The sequence below is a fragment of the Penicillium antarcticum genome (genome assembly GCF_028974205.1).
Source record: "Penicillium antarcticum strain IBT 31339 chromosome Unknown utg000005l_segment0_segment0, whole genome shotgun sequence".
Taxonomy (NCBI): Eukaryota; Fungi; Ascomycota; class Eurotiomycetes; order Eurotiales; family Aspergillaceae; genus Penicillium; species Penicillium antarcticum.
In genome coordinates, this window is record NW_026695303.1 from 3,152,210 (window position 1) to 3,169,531 (window position 17,322).

Here is a 17,322-nt window from a genome sequence, read left to right on the forward strand (position 1 = left end):
CAGATCAGTGCGGTCAAGCCTCGCGGGTTCTCAGAATCCACCCACATCTGCTAGTGGGCGATCAATGGCTCGATACGGCACGCGATTTGTGCACGCGAGATATACTCGCCTGGCGTGAAGAGTGGAGAGCATAACCTTGGAAGCGTGGTCGATAGACATTTCAAGGATTCCTGGTTCACTGTCCAGTAGTTCTGTTCATCGGGGCCCATTCTGACTGAGAAGGGAAAGTGAGTGCGTTGATGGATTGTTAGTGACACATTCTTTGCTCTCTCTGGAGAGTTGGCTCCACGGTGGGGATTTGGAGGCGCCCAGTCGGGAAAAACGGCCCTGCGATCGCCATCTGATAGTGTGTTTGAATCATGCATGTTCCTGTCTGTTCATCATTACACTCGAACATGCAACTATATGTATAACCATGCCTTACGTTTCTTATCACCAGCATCTATATCTATACATCTCTACACGTGTATCTATATCTATCTGCTACACTCGCTTGGAGCCCCCACGTCTTTCCATGGTTCACAGCGGCCCAGTCGCAGGCATAGTTCAAAATGACGTGCAGATCGGGTCAATAGCGTCGGGATTTATACTCCCGTCTTCACTGCCTCTTTGAAAATAGAAGTCATATAAAGATGTTTGGAATTGAGTGAGCTGTAGGATTGAGCACTGCAAGTTGGCAAACTGCCGATCGAATGTCTCATCTCAAACACAGGTAGGCTGATCAAGTTCCTACTATGGATCAAAATCAATACTACGGAGTTCATCGCACGCGAACTCGAGCTTTGCATGTGCAGTCTTAAAGTCAGACTATAGAATGGAGATATAACGCTCTACTTGAAGCTTACTTGACTAATCCTCTTTTTACCCTCTTTTTTAACTCTCCTGGGATCTTCGACGCTATTGCCAGGCTATTATTTGATTCTTTTCAAGTATAAGATCAACTTCATGTGCAACACATGTGATACGGGAATAATACGGCAGTTGTGCTATCCCACGGGCGCACAGTGGACCCTCTGTACTCCGTAGACCCTTGCCCTAATGTGAGCTGTACGCGGCTGTGGGTCTATTTGAATCATTCTTCAGCTGGTAGCTTTTTTTTCTCGATCCCACCCCTGGCGCCACGCGATTGACCCGCTTATTAAGTTTTATGTCTTCTGCGGGAATTTGTACTCACAGTATTGGGAATGTAGGGGTAGAGAACTACAATTTACAGACTTTGTGACAATGGGCACGTTAGAGCCAAGAAAAGAGATGGGCAAGGAAGAAAGCTAGTGGGATAACTGTAAATAGTGCGAATATAGTGTGTCCATTGGAGTTATCACGGTACTGATCAACAATCTGAGGTTATACTGCATCATTCGGCGCCGAGGTCCCCTCACCCCTCCAGTCTTACCCCAACTCCATTCCCACCTCATTTCCAGTTCTCTTTCCAGTACTTTTTTCATTTCTCTGTTAATATTCACATTCACATCCCTCTCCCGCCACAATGAGTCTCCCAACAATTCCCCTCCTGATAAACAACACCTCCGAACCCCCCACAAAGACCTTCGAAGTAATAAGCCCCTACACAAACGAACCCTGCTGGACCGCCGCCGCAGCAACACCAGACGATGCGATCCGCGCGGTCGAAGCCGCCAACACTGCCTTCCCAACCTGGTCGCAAACAAAGCCCACCGTGAGACGCGACATCCTCCTCAAAACCGCCGATATCCTCGAATCCCGCCTGGAGATATGCGCAGAATACATGCGTACCGAGATGGGCGCCGACGTAGGCGCTTCACAGATGTTCATCGTGCCATTAGCTATCCGCATGCTGCGCGAAGTCGCTAGTCGCATTACTAGTATTTGCGGTTGTGTTCCTGTTGTTGAGACGGAGGGGCAGAGTGCTATTGTTTATAAGGAGGCTATGGGTGTGATTCTTGGGATTGTGCCGTGGTACATATACGTATTCACCAACATAGTACAAGAGCGCAAATCTAACATAAATACAGGAACGCCCCCTACGTCTTCGGTATTCGCTCCGCAGCATGCGCCCTCGCAGCGGGCAACACGACTATCCTCAAATCCTCTGAACTAACCCCGCGCTGCTACTGGGCTATCGGTCAGGCATTTGTAGACGCCGGTCTACCAGCTGGCTGTCTGAATGTCATTCATTGTGCGCCGCAGGATGCACCCGCGGTTGTCAATTCCATGATTGAGCACGAGGCAGTGCGCAAGATCAATTTCACGGGTAGTACAGCCGTAGGCCGGAAGGTTGCGCGCGCTTGCGGACAGAATCTGAAGCCTTGTCTTATGGAACTGGGCGGCAAGAACAGTTCGATTGTATGTGCGGATGCAAACTTGGAGGTTGCTGTGCAGGGTGTTTTGGCGGGTGCGTTCTTGAATGTAAGACCAATTTCCACATCTAACACCTATCCATCAGTGGAATATCATTTGTGTAAATAGAAGACCCCTTTGCTGACTGGTCAGTCCGGCCAAATTTGCATGGCAACAGATCGAATCCTGGTCCACACCTCCATCCTCCAAGCCTTCACAGAATCCCTCCAAAAGTCCCTAGCAGCAGGCGCCGCAGCCTCCTCACAACCGCCCACCCTCGTAAACACAGCCTCTAAATCCCGCGTCGAGGCACTAATCGCCAGTGCCGTTGCCGCAGGCGCTCACTTCATCTCCGGCTCGGATACACCCATCCCCACCACCTCCGACTCCGGTGTGCGCATGGCACCCGCTGTACTCGGTGGTGTCAAGGAAGACATGGCGCTGTGGCAGGAAGAATCATTTGCTTCTGTTGCTGCGTGCATGCCTTTCGATAGTGAAGATGAGGCGATTCGGTTGGCGAATGGGAGTGGGTATGGATTGTCGGCGTCTGTTTTTACGGAGGATTTGAGAAGAGGGTTGGCTATGGCCAAGAGGATTCAATCTGGGTATGTATCTGGTGTGGTTATGACAATGTGTGTGATCTTTGCTGACCGTTGTTAGGGCTGTTCATATTAATAGTATGACTATCCATGATGAGCCGGCTCTTCCTCATGGTGGTGTGAAGAATAGTGGTTGGGGGAGATTCAATACTGATGAGGGTTTGAATGAGTTTTTGGTTACTAAAAGCGTGACCTGGATGGATTAATGTATATCGCATGAGCATGAGTAGGGGGTTGTTTTGTATTGTTGTGTTGGTGGTGGTGAATGTTAGTTGTTAGCTGTAGCAGCTATGAAATAGCTCCTAGCCCCTCCATTCTTACCCAACCATTCTTCTTCTAATCGCATAATTCATACACGTATTGCATAGTGTTCACAGTCCAAAGTTCTCGGACGAGAAACATCCTGTCGTTCGGTGTCTGGACTATCTCGGTATGCATTAACCCGAGGAGTAGTGTGGAGCAGGTTATTCAAGGTAGACCAATAAAAGTGAATATAGTCTGGAAGGAATACCAGGGGATAACAGAAGATAAAACTATACAATGTTGAACGGCAAGAACAGAGTATATAGATCAAGTGTGCATTTCGTCGGTTATTGAAGGGGACTCGGTGACATCATTGGCCCACTGGGGCAATTCCCATCCCCGGATTTGGCCACGGCCAATCAGGGGCAACTAGTAACAAATCTCTTTTTTTTTTTTTTTTTTCTTTGTAAGATATTTTTGGGGGTATAGGGATGGGATACAGAGTAGGTATATTTATATATTGGCTATTAGGACTACTTCTCTGTTTATCTTTATATGTACAGAGTATCGTAACACTCTGAAGCCGCAATACCGAGTCGGAAACTTCGGACCGTAAGATGTATTCCGAGGTTTAGCTTGTCGTGGAAATAGAGGATCGGTAACTGGGGACGTGGAAGGAGTACACCGAGATGGCCGGGGTCTGTTCACCCGGCCAATAGCCACCTTCACAGGAGTCAGCTCAGAGCAGTAAACATGTGAAAATGAGCCCATGTCACAGTGCATATAGTTGAAGTGTATACGTAGTAACATAACATGACTAGCATGTGAACATGTGAACATGCAATGGAATGTGAATTTCCCCAGACTCATCACCAAACCAGCTTGTCGTAATTAATAAAGCGGGTACCCCCAACTTTCAACTTTCGACCTTTCCCCACTGCCTCGGCCGATAAGTTGTCGGCTTCTGATTTCCCCTCTTACTTTAAGTCTGGCTTTTCCTCTTTCTTCCTCTTCTCTTCATCTTCCCCTATACTCTTACACATCATGGCTCCTCAAGTAATTGTGGTTGGTGGTGGACGTAAGCTCTCCGTTCCCTCCGACTGAACCAGCTGACCATCCTAGTGTCCGGTCTCAGTGCCGCCCACACCGTCTACCTGAACGGTGGCAACGTCGTTGTTCTCGACAAGCAGGCCTTCTTTGGTGGCAACTCTACCAAGGCTACTTCCGGTATAAACGGTGCCCTCACTCGCACCCAAACCGACCTCGGCATCCAAGACAGCGTCAAGCAATTCTACGATGATACCCTCAAGTCTGCCCGTGACAAGGCTCGTCCCGATCTGATCAAGGTCCTGACTTACAAGTCCGCCGCCGCTGTTGAGTGGCTGCAGGATGTCTTCAACCTCGATCTTACCCTCGTTTCCCGTCTCGGTGGTCACTCTCAGCCCCGGACACACCGTGGTCACGATGCCAAGTTCCCTGGTATGGCCATCACCTATGCTCTGATGCAGCGCCTCGAAGAACTGGCCGACAAGGAGCCCGGTCGTGTCCAGATCATCAAGAAGGCCAACGTGACTTCCATTAACAAGTCTGGTAACAACGTTACCGGTGTTTCCTACACTCTCAATGGCGAGCCCAAGTCCGTTGATGGTATAGTCGTTCTTGCTACCGGTGGCTACGCCGCTGACTTTGGTGACACCTCCCTGCTCAAGCAGCACCGTCCCGACACCTTTGGCCTATCCTCCACCAACGGCACTCACGCCACTGGTGACGGCCAGAAGATGCTGATGGCCATCGGCGCCAACGGTATCGACATGGACAAGGTCCAGGTCCACCCTACTGGTCTCGTGGACCCCAAGGACCCCCAGGCCAAGTTCAAGTTCCTGGCTGCCGAGGCCCTCCGTGGCGAGGGTGGTCTCCTCCTGAACTCTGATGGCCAGCGATTCTCCGACGAGCTCGGTCACCGTGACTACGTCTCTGGTCAGATGTGGAAGGAGAAGGAGAAGGGCAAGTGGCCCATCCGCCTCATCCTCAACTCCAAGGCCTCCAATGTCCTGGACTTCCACACTCGTCACTACTCTGGCCGTGGTCTAATGAAGAAGATGTCCGGCAAGCAGCTCGTTGAGGAGATCGGCTGCGGCGAGGCTGCCCTCAAGAAGACCTTTGACGACTACAACCAGATTGCCGACGGCAAGAAGAAGGACCCCTGGAACAAGCGCTTCTTCCACAACTTCCCCTTCACCCTCGACGACGAGTTCCATGTCGCTCTCATGGAGCCCGTCCTCCACTTCACCATGGGTGGTATCGAGATCAACGAGCACGCTCAGGTCCTCAACGGCGAGCAGAAGCCCTTCGAAGGCCTCTACGCCTGTGGTGAGCTGGCTGGTGGTGTCCACGGTGCCAATCGTCTGGGTGGTTCTTCCCTGCTGGGCTGTGTCGTCTACGGCCGTGTCGCTGGTGACTCTGCCTGCCAGCACCTCTTCCAGAAGCTCATCACCTCCGGTGGATCCGCTTCAAGCCGTCTCGGCCAGATCTCCCTCCACATCGACCCCAACACCCCGGGCAAGGTCTCTGTCGAGTGGGGTGCCGCTGCTGGTGGTAACCTGCCCACTCTCGCTGCGGCCCCTGCCGACGCCAGCGCCACTACTGCCGCTGCCGCCGCTCCTGAGCAGAAGGCTGCCAAGCCTGACCCTGCCAACTTCAAGATCCCCGAGACCGAGTACACCATGGAGGAGGTTGCCAAGCACAACACTAAGGAGGATCTCTGGATTGCTGTCAAGGGTATTGTCCTCGATGTCACCAACTGGCTGGACGAGCACCCCGGCGGTGCCAACGCCCTGTTCAACTTCATGGGTCGGGATGCTACCGAGGGTATGTCATTATCTCCCAGTTCTCACAGACCATTCACTAACCTGTTTCTCTAGAATTTGCCATGCTCCACGATGACGAGGTCATCCCCAAGTACGCCGGTCACACCGTGATCGGTCGTATCAAGGGCCAGACCCCCAGCCTGGACATTTGAATTGAAGAGATATGACATACCTCTTCTCCTTCACATCTCCTCTTTCTCCTTTCCTCCCTCCCTTGAGGTCCTCCTCTCCCTCAACGAAATAAGAACTTCAGCGTGTTCCTACATACCCCGTCTTCGTCTCTTTTGATTATGCTTTCATGATTGGATGGAATCTGGCCGTTTCCGTTTGGAAGTTGCTTTTGGTTTCTTTGTGTATCATACATAACATTTTTCTTATTTTCTGGGATATATCTTCTAGAGTAATATTCTTTGTATACGTACTAGTAGTCAGTGTGGGTAACTTGAAAGATGTCAAATCGCTTTCGTTGACTCTATAGCATTGGTTCTCGTATTTCCACGCCGTGAAATTCCCCTACTGTAATTCAATTTACCGCTAATACATTTGCATGCACCACTGTATCTCAGGGAAAGGGCAAGTCGGGGTAACCCAAATCACCGAGACCTCGGCTCAGACTCATGACGCAGGAATCGGCTGATGCATGCTAACTACCGAAGAGCCGTCTAATCTCCGAATTGCTAGTCTGGACATGACTGGTCGTTAATATTGACGTTAGCATAAACAAGTTACGGAGTTCTGTAGATAAAAAGCTATCCTTCAATGATTTCGCAATGGGGTATAATTCAAGCACAAGTAGAACACCGACCTACATAGAGCTATCTCTCTACAAACATCCTTCTCTCACCTATCCCCTACACCTTAATTGTAAAGTTTTAAAGTAGCCTACCCCTTCATATGCCCTAAAATCATCTTCAGCCGTCTGACAGCCGGCCCATCCCCATCCTCATGCCCCCTCCCCTCAACCCTCTCATCCTCAATCTCCTCCTTCGCAGCTTCAAGCACTGGCTCTAGATATCCCCATACATCATCAACATACCTCTCCTGCACGTCCATCCAGTCTGTCGCGCCGGGCAGGTATGTTGCGATTGTATCGCGGAGGGAGCTCCCCGAATTGGTTCTAACCCCAGATCCAACCCCATGGTCATTCTCCATGAGGAATGTATCGATATCGGGTATTAAACTCGTTCCTGATATATTCCCATTCCCACTCTCCCCTTTCTGCATCGCCATCTCCGCTTGAACGCCCCGATCTACCTCTTCACGCATGCCACCACTAACATCCCGTCGAAATGACTCGATCGCTTCAATTTCACCGGCTGATAACGGAGCCGGTGCTGCATATCGATCTAGAGAGGGATGTGTTTCGGGGAGGGTGGCTGGATCCGTCTCCATATTTGGGTCGAAGGATGGATCGGTGAGGAGGGAAAGGACTTCTGAGCCGTCATTTGGGTCAGGTGTGTAGGGCGTCGATTGGTATTGGGTGGTCGCTGGGAAGTTGCGTTGCCAGGCTGTTTCGTATTGCGTTTGGGTTGGGTCTCTGGCTCGTTGTTTTCCTTTCCAGGGGCCTTGGGTTGATTGGAGGTCTGTGTTTGGATCTTGAGTTTGGTCGTATCCTGATTCTTGGTCTAATCCCTGTTCCAGTCGTAGGGCTTCTTCGAAGTCGGTTTCTGTTAATGGGGGTAGCTCGACCCCGCCTTGCTGGTGGGTTTCATTTCGGAAGGCTGGTGCTTGGGTTCTTGTTGCTGTTGATCCTGCTCCTACTCCCGATCCTGATCCTTGTGTTGCGATATCCCGGCTCGCGCTGTGTGTATTGGGTGTTGGTTGGAGGGAGGATTGTCCGGCTTTGTTGCCGGTGCTTGCTGCTAGAGATTGGGAGAGCTCTGTTGACGTAGGTGGTTGAAAGGCGCTTCTCGCTAGATTTGTTGCCGAGGACTGGATGCGGGATGCTAGGGAGGGTTGGTCGGAGCTTTTGCTTCCATTGTCGTTGTTGGTCTCCGAGTTGCCGTCGGTCCCGTTGTCCTTGGTCTTGCCCCGCGTGTTCGGCTCAGTCATGGTGGCTTGATAGGGGTTTTGAAGGGATGAGGGTGTATAGGGATAGCTGTTGGGGGAGGATAAGGTAGTGCCATTGTCCAGGGTAGAAAGGGTATTGTCGGCTTGTTCGGGTCAATGGGTCAATCAGCCGGATATCAGCATGTGAAGGATGACTTGCACTAGACACTTCCTAGGATTAGAATGATATCACATAGTTTTGTTTTTTTATTTTTTGCTTTTGTCGTGTGATCTGTATCAAGTGTGAGATCTGAGATTGTGTTTTAAGGTGCATTGGACATATAGTTGAGAAACTGGACCAGCACATTACGAATAAGCTCACCGACAAGTGAAGCAGACATCAAAACACTACTACTATGAAGGTCATTGTAGAATAGCTACTAATAACTGCTAGCTAATAGCTCAGACTCTCATGTCCCGTGCTAAGCGTGGGGATCTGCTTAGGCGTCAAAGATGACGACAGAGGCTGTGATGCCATGCATACAACTTCACACTCTCTATAGATGACCTAGATCTCTGAGATAGAAAGTAGAAACACACAATCCTTCATCAGAACACATGTCTATTCAATTGGTGTTCATGTCGAGAGTGGGATACGGGCTGTAGGGCCGAGGGGCGCAATGTTACAGTCGCTAAGTGTTGATGTCAGCATTGTGGAGAGTCATGTTTGGTACCTAGCAAAGTAGTAGTAGCCTGACTAGAACAGCCAGAGACCTGGAGATCAGAGATAGTTCACACCTAACATCAACTCAACTCATCTCACTGGACGTGCGTAGTCATTTTGACGGTGGGCAGAAAGGGTATCGAACTCTCCCCACCACCGCCTCAACTCTCCTCACCTCAACTCTTTTCATCCTCCTTCATCGGTCTTGTACGCTTCCCCCCATCCACTCTGTCTTGGTTTTGTGTGCTTTTCTTCTCACCCGCCTCTCCTCCCCACAGAATCTTTTTTCAGCTTTGCGGTCCCCACCTCACCGGGCTAGCTTCGTCGACTCACTCGACCCGTCGACTTCACTTCGCGATCTCCTCTGCCCCTCCCTTACCGCCACCTTCTTTCTCCGAATTTCATCGGACATTCTTTTCTCTCGGTTTCCGCGCACGACCCGAGTGATTCTCTGCCCTGATAGAGCTTTCGGAAGCATTTGCCAACTCTATTTTTCCTGTCCTTGCCCTCGCGCGGTCAAGGGCTAGAACGAGAAAATGGTAGACAGAGATCCAGGCACACCCACCTGGAAGTTTACACAGTGAGTGCTATGCATGTTAATTCTGTTCAGCAGCTGACCGTATTAGATGCTTTGGCGATAAAGGCGATGTAGAAGATATTACAGAAGGTAACTGCCAGCTTCCCTCGCGCTCGACCGCTCAATTTACACCAAGTGCATCAACTGACATGTGCACGCCAGCGGACATCATCTCCACTGTCGAATTCGACCACACCGGTAACTACTTGGCCACTGGAGACAAGGGTGGACGTGTGGTGCTGTTCGAGCGAAACGAGACGGTAGTACTCCCGGCAGCACTCGGCAGCAGCCTTGACTGACCATTGATTGCAGAAAAAAACCTGTGAATATAAGTTCCACACCGAGTTCCAGTCACATGAGCCGGAGTTTGATTATCTCAAATCGCTAGAGATCGAAGAGAAGATCAACAAGATTAAATGGTGCCGACGACAGAATGCATCCCACTTCCTCCTTTCGACGAATGACAAGACGATAAAGCTTTGGAAGGTCTTTGACAAGTCGCTGAAGGTGGTCGCAGAGAACAACCTATCAAATGAACTCACTCCGGCGAGCGCGGTCGGGGGCGGTGGTATGCCTCGTGCACCCCGCGTCTCCTTCAAGGACCCCGCGGCTCTCAAGTTGCCTCGTTTGACACACCACGATACCGTGGTCGCTGCTGTTCCACGGAGAACATACGCCAATGCCCACGCCTATCATATAAATAGCATTTCCGTCAACAGTGATGGCGAAACCTTTATCAGCAGTGATGACCTCCGAGTGAACTTGTGGAATCTCAACATTCAGGACCAGAGCTTCAACATTGTGGATATCAAGCCGGCAAACATGGAGGAACTCACCGAGGTCATCACAGCGGCCGAATTCCACCCAGTCAGCTGTAACTGGTTCATGTACGCCAGCTCCAAGGGTACCATCAAGCTTGCTGATATGCGGCAACGGGCATTGTGTGATGAGCACGCCAAGTGTATGTATTCGTCTTTTCCTTTGATTTCGTTGACTAACACCGATTAGTGTTCGAACAAGAAGAAGATGCCTCCTCCCGTTCTTTCTTCTCCGAGATCATTTCCTCCATTTCCGACGTGCGATTCTCCAATGACGGCCGATACATCGTGTCCAGGGACTACCTGACGGTGAAGATTTGGGACGTGAACATGGAGCGACAGCCAGTCAAGACTATCCCCATCCACGAGCACCTCCGCCCCCGCCTCTGCGACACCTACGAGAACGACAGCATCTTTGACAAGTTCGAGGTGGTCTTTTCTGGTGACGCCGATAACGTCATGACCGGAAGTTACAACAACAATTTCATGATTTACCCTACAGAAGAACAGAAGGATACGGAGATTGTGCTACAGGCGGACAAGTCGGCATTCAAGGCAAAGAAGGTTGGTGTACCGACACCTATGAACAAGGGTAACGGAAAGAAGGCCGGTTCGCGGTCCGGAAGCCCTGCTGGCCCCGGCAGTCGGATGAAGAAGGAAACCGATGCCGACCAGATCGATTTCAACAAGAAGATCTTGCACATGAGCTGGCACCCATTCGAGGACAGCATTGCCATTGCGGCGACGAACAATGTGAGTTCTTCAACTTGGACTACCGAACTAGCACTGACATCTGCAGCTCTTTGTTTTCTCCGCTCTCTAATCGAAATGCCATTATCATTTTTCATGGACAGGCGCATCTGGGGTTTGGATCGGGCGGCTGATGGCCTTGAACAGGCAGATACGAAGGACGAAAACCAGAAAATAATGATAGCAGCATGCCACGGTTCCATGATCTCAGGACGTTCCTTTCCCATATCCTCGAGCTCTTATGAGTACTACGAGGTCCTAGTTTCTGTTTCAGCCTTGCTTTCCATTGTCTGCTTCATGCAGAGAGGTAGCGAGGTTGTCGAAGGCGTTGTATCAGGCCTATTCATGATAGAGAATGTCGTGCCTGTTGAAGGCGTTTTCATAATATCTAGTCACCGCATGTAGACTTGACTATTCGGTACCTAAGTGTCTAGTCCACACGTAGTCTGCGCCCCTTTCCGAGTCCAGTCCCCGGCGCACTTGAGTCTCCCAGCCCCCAACTCGGAATTATTCTCCATGTCCATTCAAACCATCAATACGATTAACAATAGCCAACAAACCTAATCAGCCCACTTAGCCTACTTCGCCTTTTCAGGCTTTCTTCAGGCCAACGAGTCATGGTTTTTTCTGCCGGATTTTAAAGGCGATGACGAAGGCGGACACGCACTCTCCACCAATCAAAATGCCATCGCCGGAGAATCCATTGTCCGACCATGGCCCAAATAGGTTAGCGCCAGGAAAGCCTCCACTGGAGCCCGCGATCGGTCGCGCGCAATTCCATCACCCCAGTTTGTGTCTCCTGCCTATCTGTTTCGGTTCTTTCTTGCACTTCTGCAAGCCTGTCGTCTCTCTACTCTCGAGTGTTCGGGTCATGCTGTGACCCCAGAGCAACCTGAGCGTTGCCGACTAGAGACAGCTCCAGCTCTCGATTACTTTCCTCCCCTCCCTCCGCTTTCCACCTCTTCCCTTTTACTGGGGTTCATGCATAGATCATGAATTCTGGAAACGATAACTGGCACTCCTCTGGTGGGCCACCGTCACATTCTGGCATGGACCAGATGAATCAACAGCCTCGGCCCCTGGGGTCGTTCAAGTATGCATTGACCCGTATTGCAAGTGTTGATCAGAGACTAATCGATGGCTTCGGTCCAACAGTCAAAATCCGTCTCAACAAGGCCCGGCGTCGCAACCCTCTGGCCCCGTTCTTCCTCCCCCAGCTGGTTAGCCCACCTGCACCCTACCTGCTCGTCATACCTTTCTCGAGGACTGGAGCGAGGTCGAGAAGCTCATAAGCTAACTTTCGTGCTACTGCAGGTCCTTACCACCCCGGCCAGTCTGGCGGTCACTCCCTCCCCGGTCTGGCAGAACTCAGCCAGACCCATGGAGGTCCGCACCAGTCCCCAGCCTACGGACAGCACCCCGCCGGTCCTTCTCACAGCACCGGTCATTCACTCCCTGGAATTGGTCAGGCCATGCAACATGCATCCCCTCAGCTTAACCGCGAACGCGAGCGCGATTCACGAGAGCGGGAGATTCTTGAGCGCCAGCGCCAGGAAGAGATGGCCCACCGTGAGCAACGCGAACGCGAGCGTGATCGCGAACACCGTGAACAGATTGAACGGCAGCTAGATCGCCGCGATCAACCGCACCACCCCGTCCAGAGCCACACTGGCTCAATTCCTCTCCACCAGCCTGTGGCCAACAAAGTTCCCAACTCTATCCATGGTCCAGGTGGTCTCCTTTCAACTCTGGGTGGAACACCGCAGGGTGGCCACCAGGGTGGACCTCAGTCTGCTGCTGGCTTGTTTGGCCCGCAAATGCAGCATGGTGAAGGCACACCTCGGTCGTACATGCAGCACCCGGGTGGACCCCCAGGACAGCCTATGATGGGATACAATGCTTCTGGACAGCAAATACCTGGGAATGTTGCAGCTCTTGCGCAAGGCCAGCAGCCGATTCTGAATGACGCACTCAGTTATCTCGATCAGGTCAAGGTCCGCTTCGTCGATCAGCCAGATGTTTACAACCGTTTCTTGGACATCATGAAAGACTTCAAGAGTCAGGCCATCGACACGCCTGGAGTGATCCAACGGGTTTCCACCTTGTTCAATGGTCATCCTGCTCTTATTCAAGGATTCAACACTTTTCTGCCCCCGGGATACCGTATCGAGTGTGGTACCGAGGACAACCCTGACGCAATTCGCGTCACCACGCCATCAGGCACAAACACACTCAGTATGCCTCGCGCTGGACGTCCCTTCGAGACTACCACCAACCCCCGGCCTGCCAGCGACGTGCATGGGCAGTCCGACTTCTACCGTGACCAGTCGCGCCCCGGCTGGCAACAGACTCAGCAAGATCAAGGCGTCTCTGGATCTTACTCTCCTGGCTCAAGAATGATGGGACCAGGCATGTACCCGGATGGCCAGGGCCCAGCCCAGGACCATCACTACGGCTACCCGACTCAGCAGGAGCAACAAGCTGCTTCAGTTATGTCTCACCAGCAGGATCACCGCGGTGTGGCTCAGCTTCAGGGCGCTGCTTCAGCAGCCTCTGCTGGTCTTGGTAGATCTTCTCTCCTGGGAGTCTCGGCTGCCGGTCAGACCAACAGCCTTACTCAGCCCATGAACAGCTTGGCTGGTGTCGGAACTGGCATGCTTCAGGGTGCTCAAGACTTGAACAAGCGTGGCCCTGTAGAGTTCAACCATGCCATTAGCTACGTCAACAAGATAAAGAACCGCTTTTCTAGCGCGCCGGAGATATACAAGCAGTTTCTTGAAATACTTCAGACATACCAGCGGGAGTCGAAGCCCATCCAGGATGTCTATGGACAGGTCACTCAGTTGTTCAACACTGCCCCTGATCTCTTGGAGGACTTCAAGCAGTTCCTCCCTGAATCCGCCGCGCACGCCAAACAAGTTGCCGCACAACGCCAGGCCGAAGAACAAGCTCCTCTCAGCAACCTTCGAGGTGAGCCTGGTGGCTTTGCCTCCCAGACTCCCAATCGCGATGTGAAGATGCCTCCTCTTGGCCAATTCAATGTCAAGGACCCGAAGGAGAATAAGAAGCGACGTGGCGGCCCAGGAGGGGGTGTTGGCTCTTCGATCTCTGGACCTGCCGGCGTTGAAGCTGCTCGCTTGTCAGAGTCAGGCAGAGTTGGCCAGAATGGACAGTTTGGCAATGTCAGCAAGGTAAGTTTTACTTGAAATTACTTCCCAATTTGCCATCACCAGTACTAACTTTGTCACAGAGAACCAAATACCACCATGGCAAACCCTCCATTTCTGAAATGGCAAACGTCTCGCCCACCTTGATTCCTGCTCTACCCGAACCAATTCCTCCTTCAGTGTCGATGACTCCAAGCCAAGAAGAAATCGCCTTCTTTGACCGTGTGAAGAAGTTCATTGCCAACAAAGTCGTCTTCAGTGATTTCTTGAAACTCTGCAACCTCTACACCACTGATCTTCTTGACCGCCACGTCTTGGTCAAGAGGGCCGAAGGGTACATTGGTTCTAACGCCGAGCTTATGAGTTGGTTCAGGCGCTTTATGAGTGCCGAAGAGCCCGAGGACAAGACAATCGACCCCAAGCCGAACACCGAATCAGGCGTTGTCAACTTGGCTCACTGCCGGTCTTTGGGACCGAGTTATCGTCTGCTTCCTAAGCGTGAACGCCAGAAGCCCTGCTCTGGCCGTGACCCGCTTTGCGCCAGCGTTCTCAATGATGACTGGGCTTCGCATCCTACTTGGGCATCTGAGGATTCTGGATTCGTTGCTCACCGCAAGAACCAGTACGAAGATGCATTGCACCGCATTGAAGAAGACCGCCATGACTACGATCACCACATCGAGGCCTGCGTCCGTACCATCCAGCTGATTGAACCGATCTGCCAGCAGTTCCTCCACATGAGTGAGGTGGAACGTGCTTCGTTCAAGCTGCCTCTTGGTCTTGGTGGTCAAAGTGAGGCCATCTACCAGCGAGTCATCAAGAAGATTTATGACCGTCAACGCGGCGAGAAGGTCATCCAAGACATGTTCCAACGTCCATGCCACGTTCTCCCCATTGTCCTTTACCGCTTGAAGCAGAAGCTTGAGGAGTGGAAGGCCTGCCAGCGTGAATGGGACAAGGTGTGGCGCGAGCAGATGCAGCGTGCATACTGGCGCAGTCTTGACCACCAGGCCATTGCCACTAAACAGACTGACAAGAAGCTATTTGTTGCCAAGAACATCCAGCAAGATCTGCAAACCAAGTTTGAAGATGGTCAGTCCCTTCGCAAGAGCGGATGGACACCTCCGAAGTACCAGGCTGAGTTCAAGTTTGATGACACGGAGGTCCTCTTGGACACTGTCTTCCTGCTGCTCTTGTACTTTGATCGCAGCACTAATGGCTTTGGTGCTGAGCCTTCACGACTCATCAACTTTGTCAAGGACTTCATTCCTATATTCTTTGGCCTTGACCGTGAGATCTTCCACCAGTACATTGATGAAATCTCCATTGCTATCGTGGATGACGAGGATTATGCGAATGATGATGCCTCGAGTGGCAGCCGCAAGGTGGTCAACACGCAGAAGCTGGATCTCCTGCGTGAGGCTCTTGACCGTGGAACTGAGAAGCCCAACAAGGAAGATGGCATTACCAACCATGACGAGACACCCGTTGTCCGGGCTTCCTCTGCTGTTTCTGAGAACGAGGAGAACTTTGACGTCGCTGAGCTCAGATGGATGGAGCACCCCGGCCAGGGCAACTTCAACCTCGAGCGTGAATACACCTTGAACGAGAAGCACAAGAAGAGGGAACACCACATGTACTCCAACCTCAATATTCTCTGCTTCTTGCGTACCTTTGAGATCCTATATTCGCGTCTCCATCGCATCAAGCAGCAGGAGGGCGAGGCTCGCGAGCAAGTTCGCCGTGGTCTTGTGCCCAAGCCTGCCCACGATCTTTGCTTGATGGACCGATTCCCCAGTGATTTCTTCTATGACGTTGATCCCAAGGCCAATCTTTACAAGCAGATTGTGCGCATGTGCGAGGAGGTCATCAAAGGTGACATCGACCAGATTCACCTAGAGGAGACTCTGCGTCGCTTTTACATGCAGAGCGGATTCCTGCTCTATAACCTGGAGCGCATCTTCTCGTCCATCGCCAAGTTTGTGGCGTCCATCTTCACCGGCGATTCTCGGGACCGCAGCTCGGACATTGCCAACCTGTTCTTCAGGGAACGCGAGAAGGATGAGACAACTCACCACCAAGAAATTCAGTACCGCAAGCAAGTTGAGCGTCTGGTCAAGGATGGCGATATTTACCGCATCACCTACGTAAGTCAACCACCTACCCTTATTATCAGAGGAAACGCTGACCACCTCCAGCACCCTACCGACCGCCGCGTCACGGTCCAAGTAATGACCAGCGAAGAAGCAACCCTGGACAACGAAGAACTCACCGCGGAAGAACGCTGGTCCTACTACGTCACGGCCTACTCAATGCGTGACCCAACAGAAGGCGTCCAATTCTCCAAAATGAACATGCCCTTCATGAAGCGCAATCTTCCCTCAAAACTGGAGGAGGAAGAAGAGTACGACCGCTACTACCGAAACCTCCAGCATCACGATGGCCTAATTATTCGCATTTGCGCCAACAACTACACGATGCTGTACCAGCCCCCAAGCTACGACTGGTTCTGGCGATCCAACGCCCCAATCCCAGAGAAGGATGCCGACGCCGACGCCATCAAGACCCAGCTCGACGAGGCTGCAAAGGAGAAATCAGCCATCCGCGAGAAACGCCATGATCGCTTCGTCGAGAAGTTCATTAATAACCCCTCTTGGGCTCGCAATCTCAGCAAGGATAACGTCGATCAATCCAACCAGCGCTTCCGCTCTTGGATTGACGGCACTCTTTCTGATAGCCCTGGACCGTCTAGTTCCGAGCTTCCCGCCAAGGGTGATATCTCTCAGAAGGAGAAGGCCGATGACAATGGCAATGGCGATGCCATTGATCTCAACGCCAACACCAACGGCAATGCCAACGCCAACGCCGATGCTGAGACTGGCTCTGGTACCGGTGCAGCTTCCAACGATATTGACGCCGCGGCTCCAACTGCTCCCTCTGAAGCCCCGCAACTCCAGAAGCTAGCAGAAGGCGACACAGAAATGACAGATGCCGAGCCCGCCGAACCCTCAGCTGAAACTGAGGCCTAAGCGTGAATTGTGTAACATATCGATGGGGTTTAGTTCCAGTTTCAGTTTCTTTGCAGTTCTGTTGTCTTTTCTTACCGTGTGCTATGGAATTCTTCCCCCTTGTGCCTTGCGAGGCTTGATCTTGATGTGCATTCTATTTATTTTTTTGTGTGGGCGGCGTCTACTACGAGGAAATTGCGAGATGATGTTGCTACGGTCTGCTTTTCTCATATGTTGTATTTGTATCTTTCTTTCTATTTCCTT

The 17,322-nt window shown here is 51.7% G+C and overlaps 5 protein-coding genes across 5 annotated transcripts; 4 read left to right on the plus strand and 1 right to left on the minus strand.

The window, feature by feature from the left end:
* Positions 1-1,486: 1,486 nt before the first annotated feature.
* N7508_005843 (aldehyde dehydrogenase) lies at positions 1,487-3,121 on the plus strand (the record flags this gene model as incomplete). The annotated part of the gene is made up of 4 exons (XM_058463909.1): positions 1,487-1,935; positions 1,992-2,385; positions 2,446-2,921; positions 2,977-3,121. 4 exons carry the CDS (start codon positions 1,487-1,489, stop codon positions 3,119-3,121), a joined length of 1,464 nt encoding a protein of 487 aa, XP_058320387.1.
* Positions 3,122-4,202: 1,081 nt separating this feature from the next.
* Positions 4,203-6,177, plus strand: osm1 (putative fumarate reductase Osm1; the record flags this gene model as incomplete). The annotated part of the gene is made up of 3 exons (XM_058463910.1): positions 4,203-4,236; positions 4,281-6,026; positions 6,080-6,177. The coding sequence occupies 3 exons, from the start codon at positions 4,203-4,205 to the stop codon at positions 6,175-6,177; spliced, it is 1,878 nt and encodes a 625-aa protein (XP_058320388.1).
* A 730-nt stretch (positions 6,178-6,907) lies between these two features.
* Positions 6,908-8,077, minus strand: N7508_005845 (uncharacterized protein; the record flags this gene model as incomplete). Its single annotated transcript, XM_058463911.1, has 1 exon — positions 6,908-8,077. The coding sequence occupies one exon, from the start codon at positions 8,075-8,077 to the stop codon at positions 6,908-6,910; it is 1,170 nt and encodes a 389-aa protein (XP_058320389.1).
* Positions 8,078-9,274: 1,197 nt separating this feature from the next.
* On the plus strand, positions 9,275-10,956 carry N7508_005846 (protein phosphatase 2A regulatory subunit CDC55; the record flags this gene model as incomplete). The annotated part of the gene is made up of 6 exons (XM_058463912.1): positions 9,275-9,318; positions 9,365-9,405; positions 9,478-9,575; positions 9,628-10,276; positions 10,324-10,886; positions 10,933-10,956. The coding sequence occupies 6 exons, from the start codon at positions 9,275-9,277 to the stop codon at positions 10,954-10,956; spliced, it is 1,419 nt and encodes a 472-aa protein (XP_058320390.1).
* A 919-nt stretch (positions 10,957-11,875) lies between these two features.
* On the plus strand, positions 11,876-17,079 carry N7508_005847 (transcriptional regulator SIN3; the record flags this gene model as incomplete). The annotated part of the gene is made up of 4 exons (XM_058463913.1): positions 11,876-11,976; positions 12,039-12,103; positions 12,198-14,074; positions 14,134-17,079. The coding sequence occupies 4 exons, from the start codon at positions 11,876-11,878 to the stop codon at positions 17,077-17,079; spliced, it is 4,989 nt and encodes a 1,662-aa protein (XP_058320391.1).
* Positions 17,080-17,322: the final 243 nt, after the last annotated feature.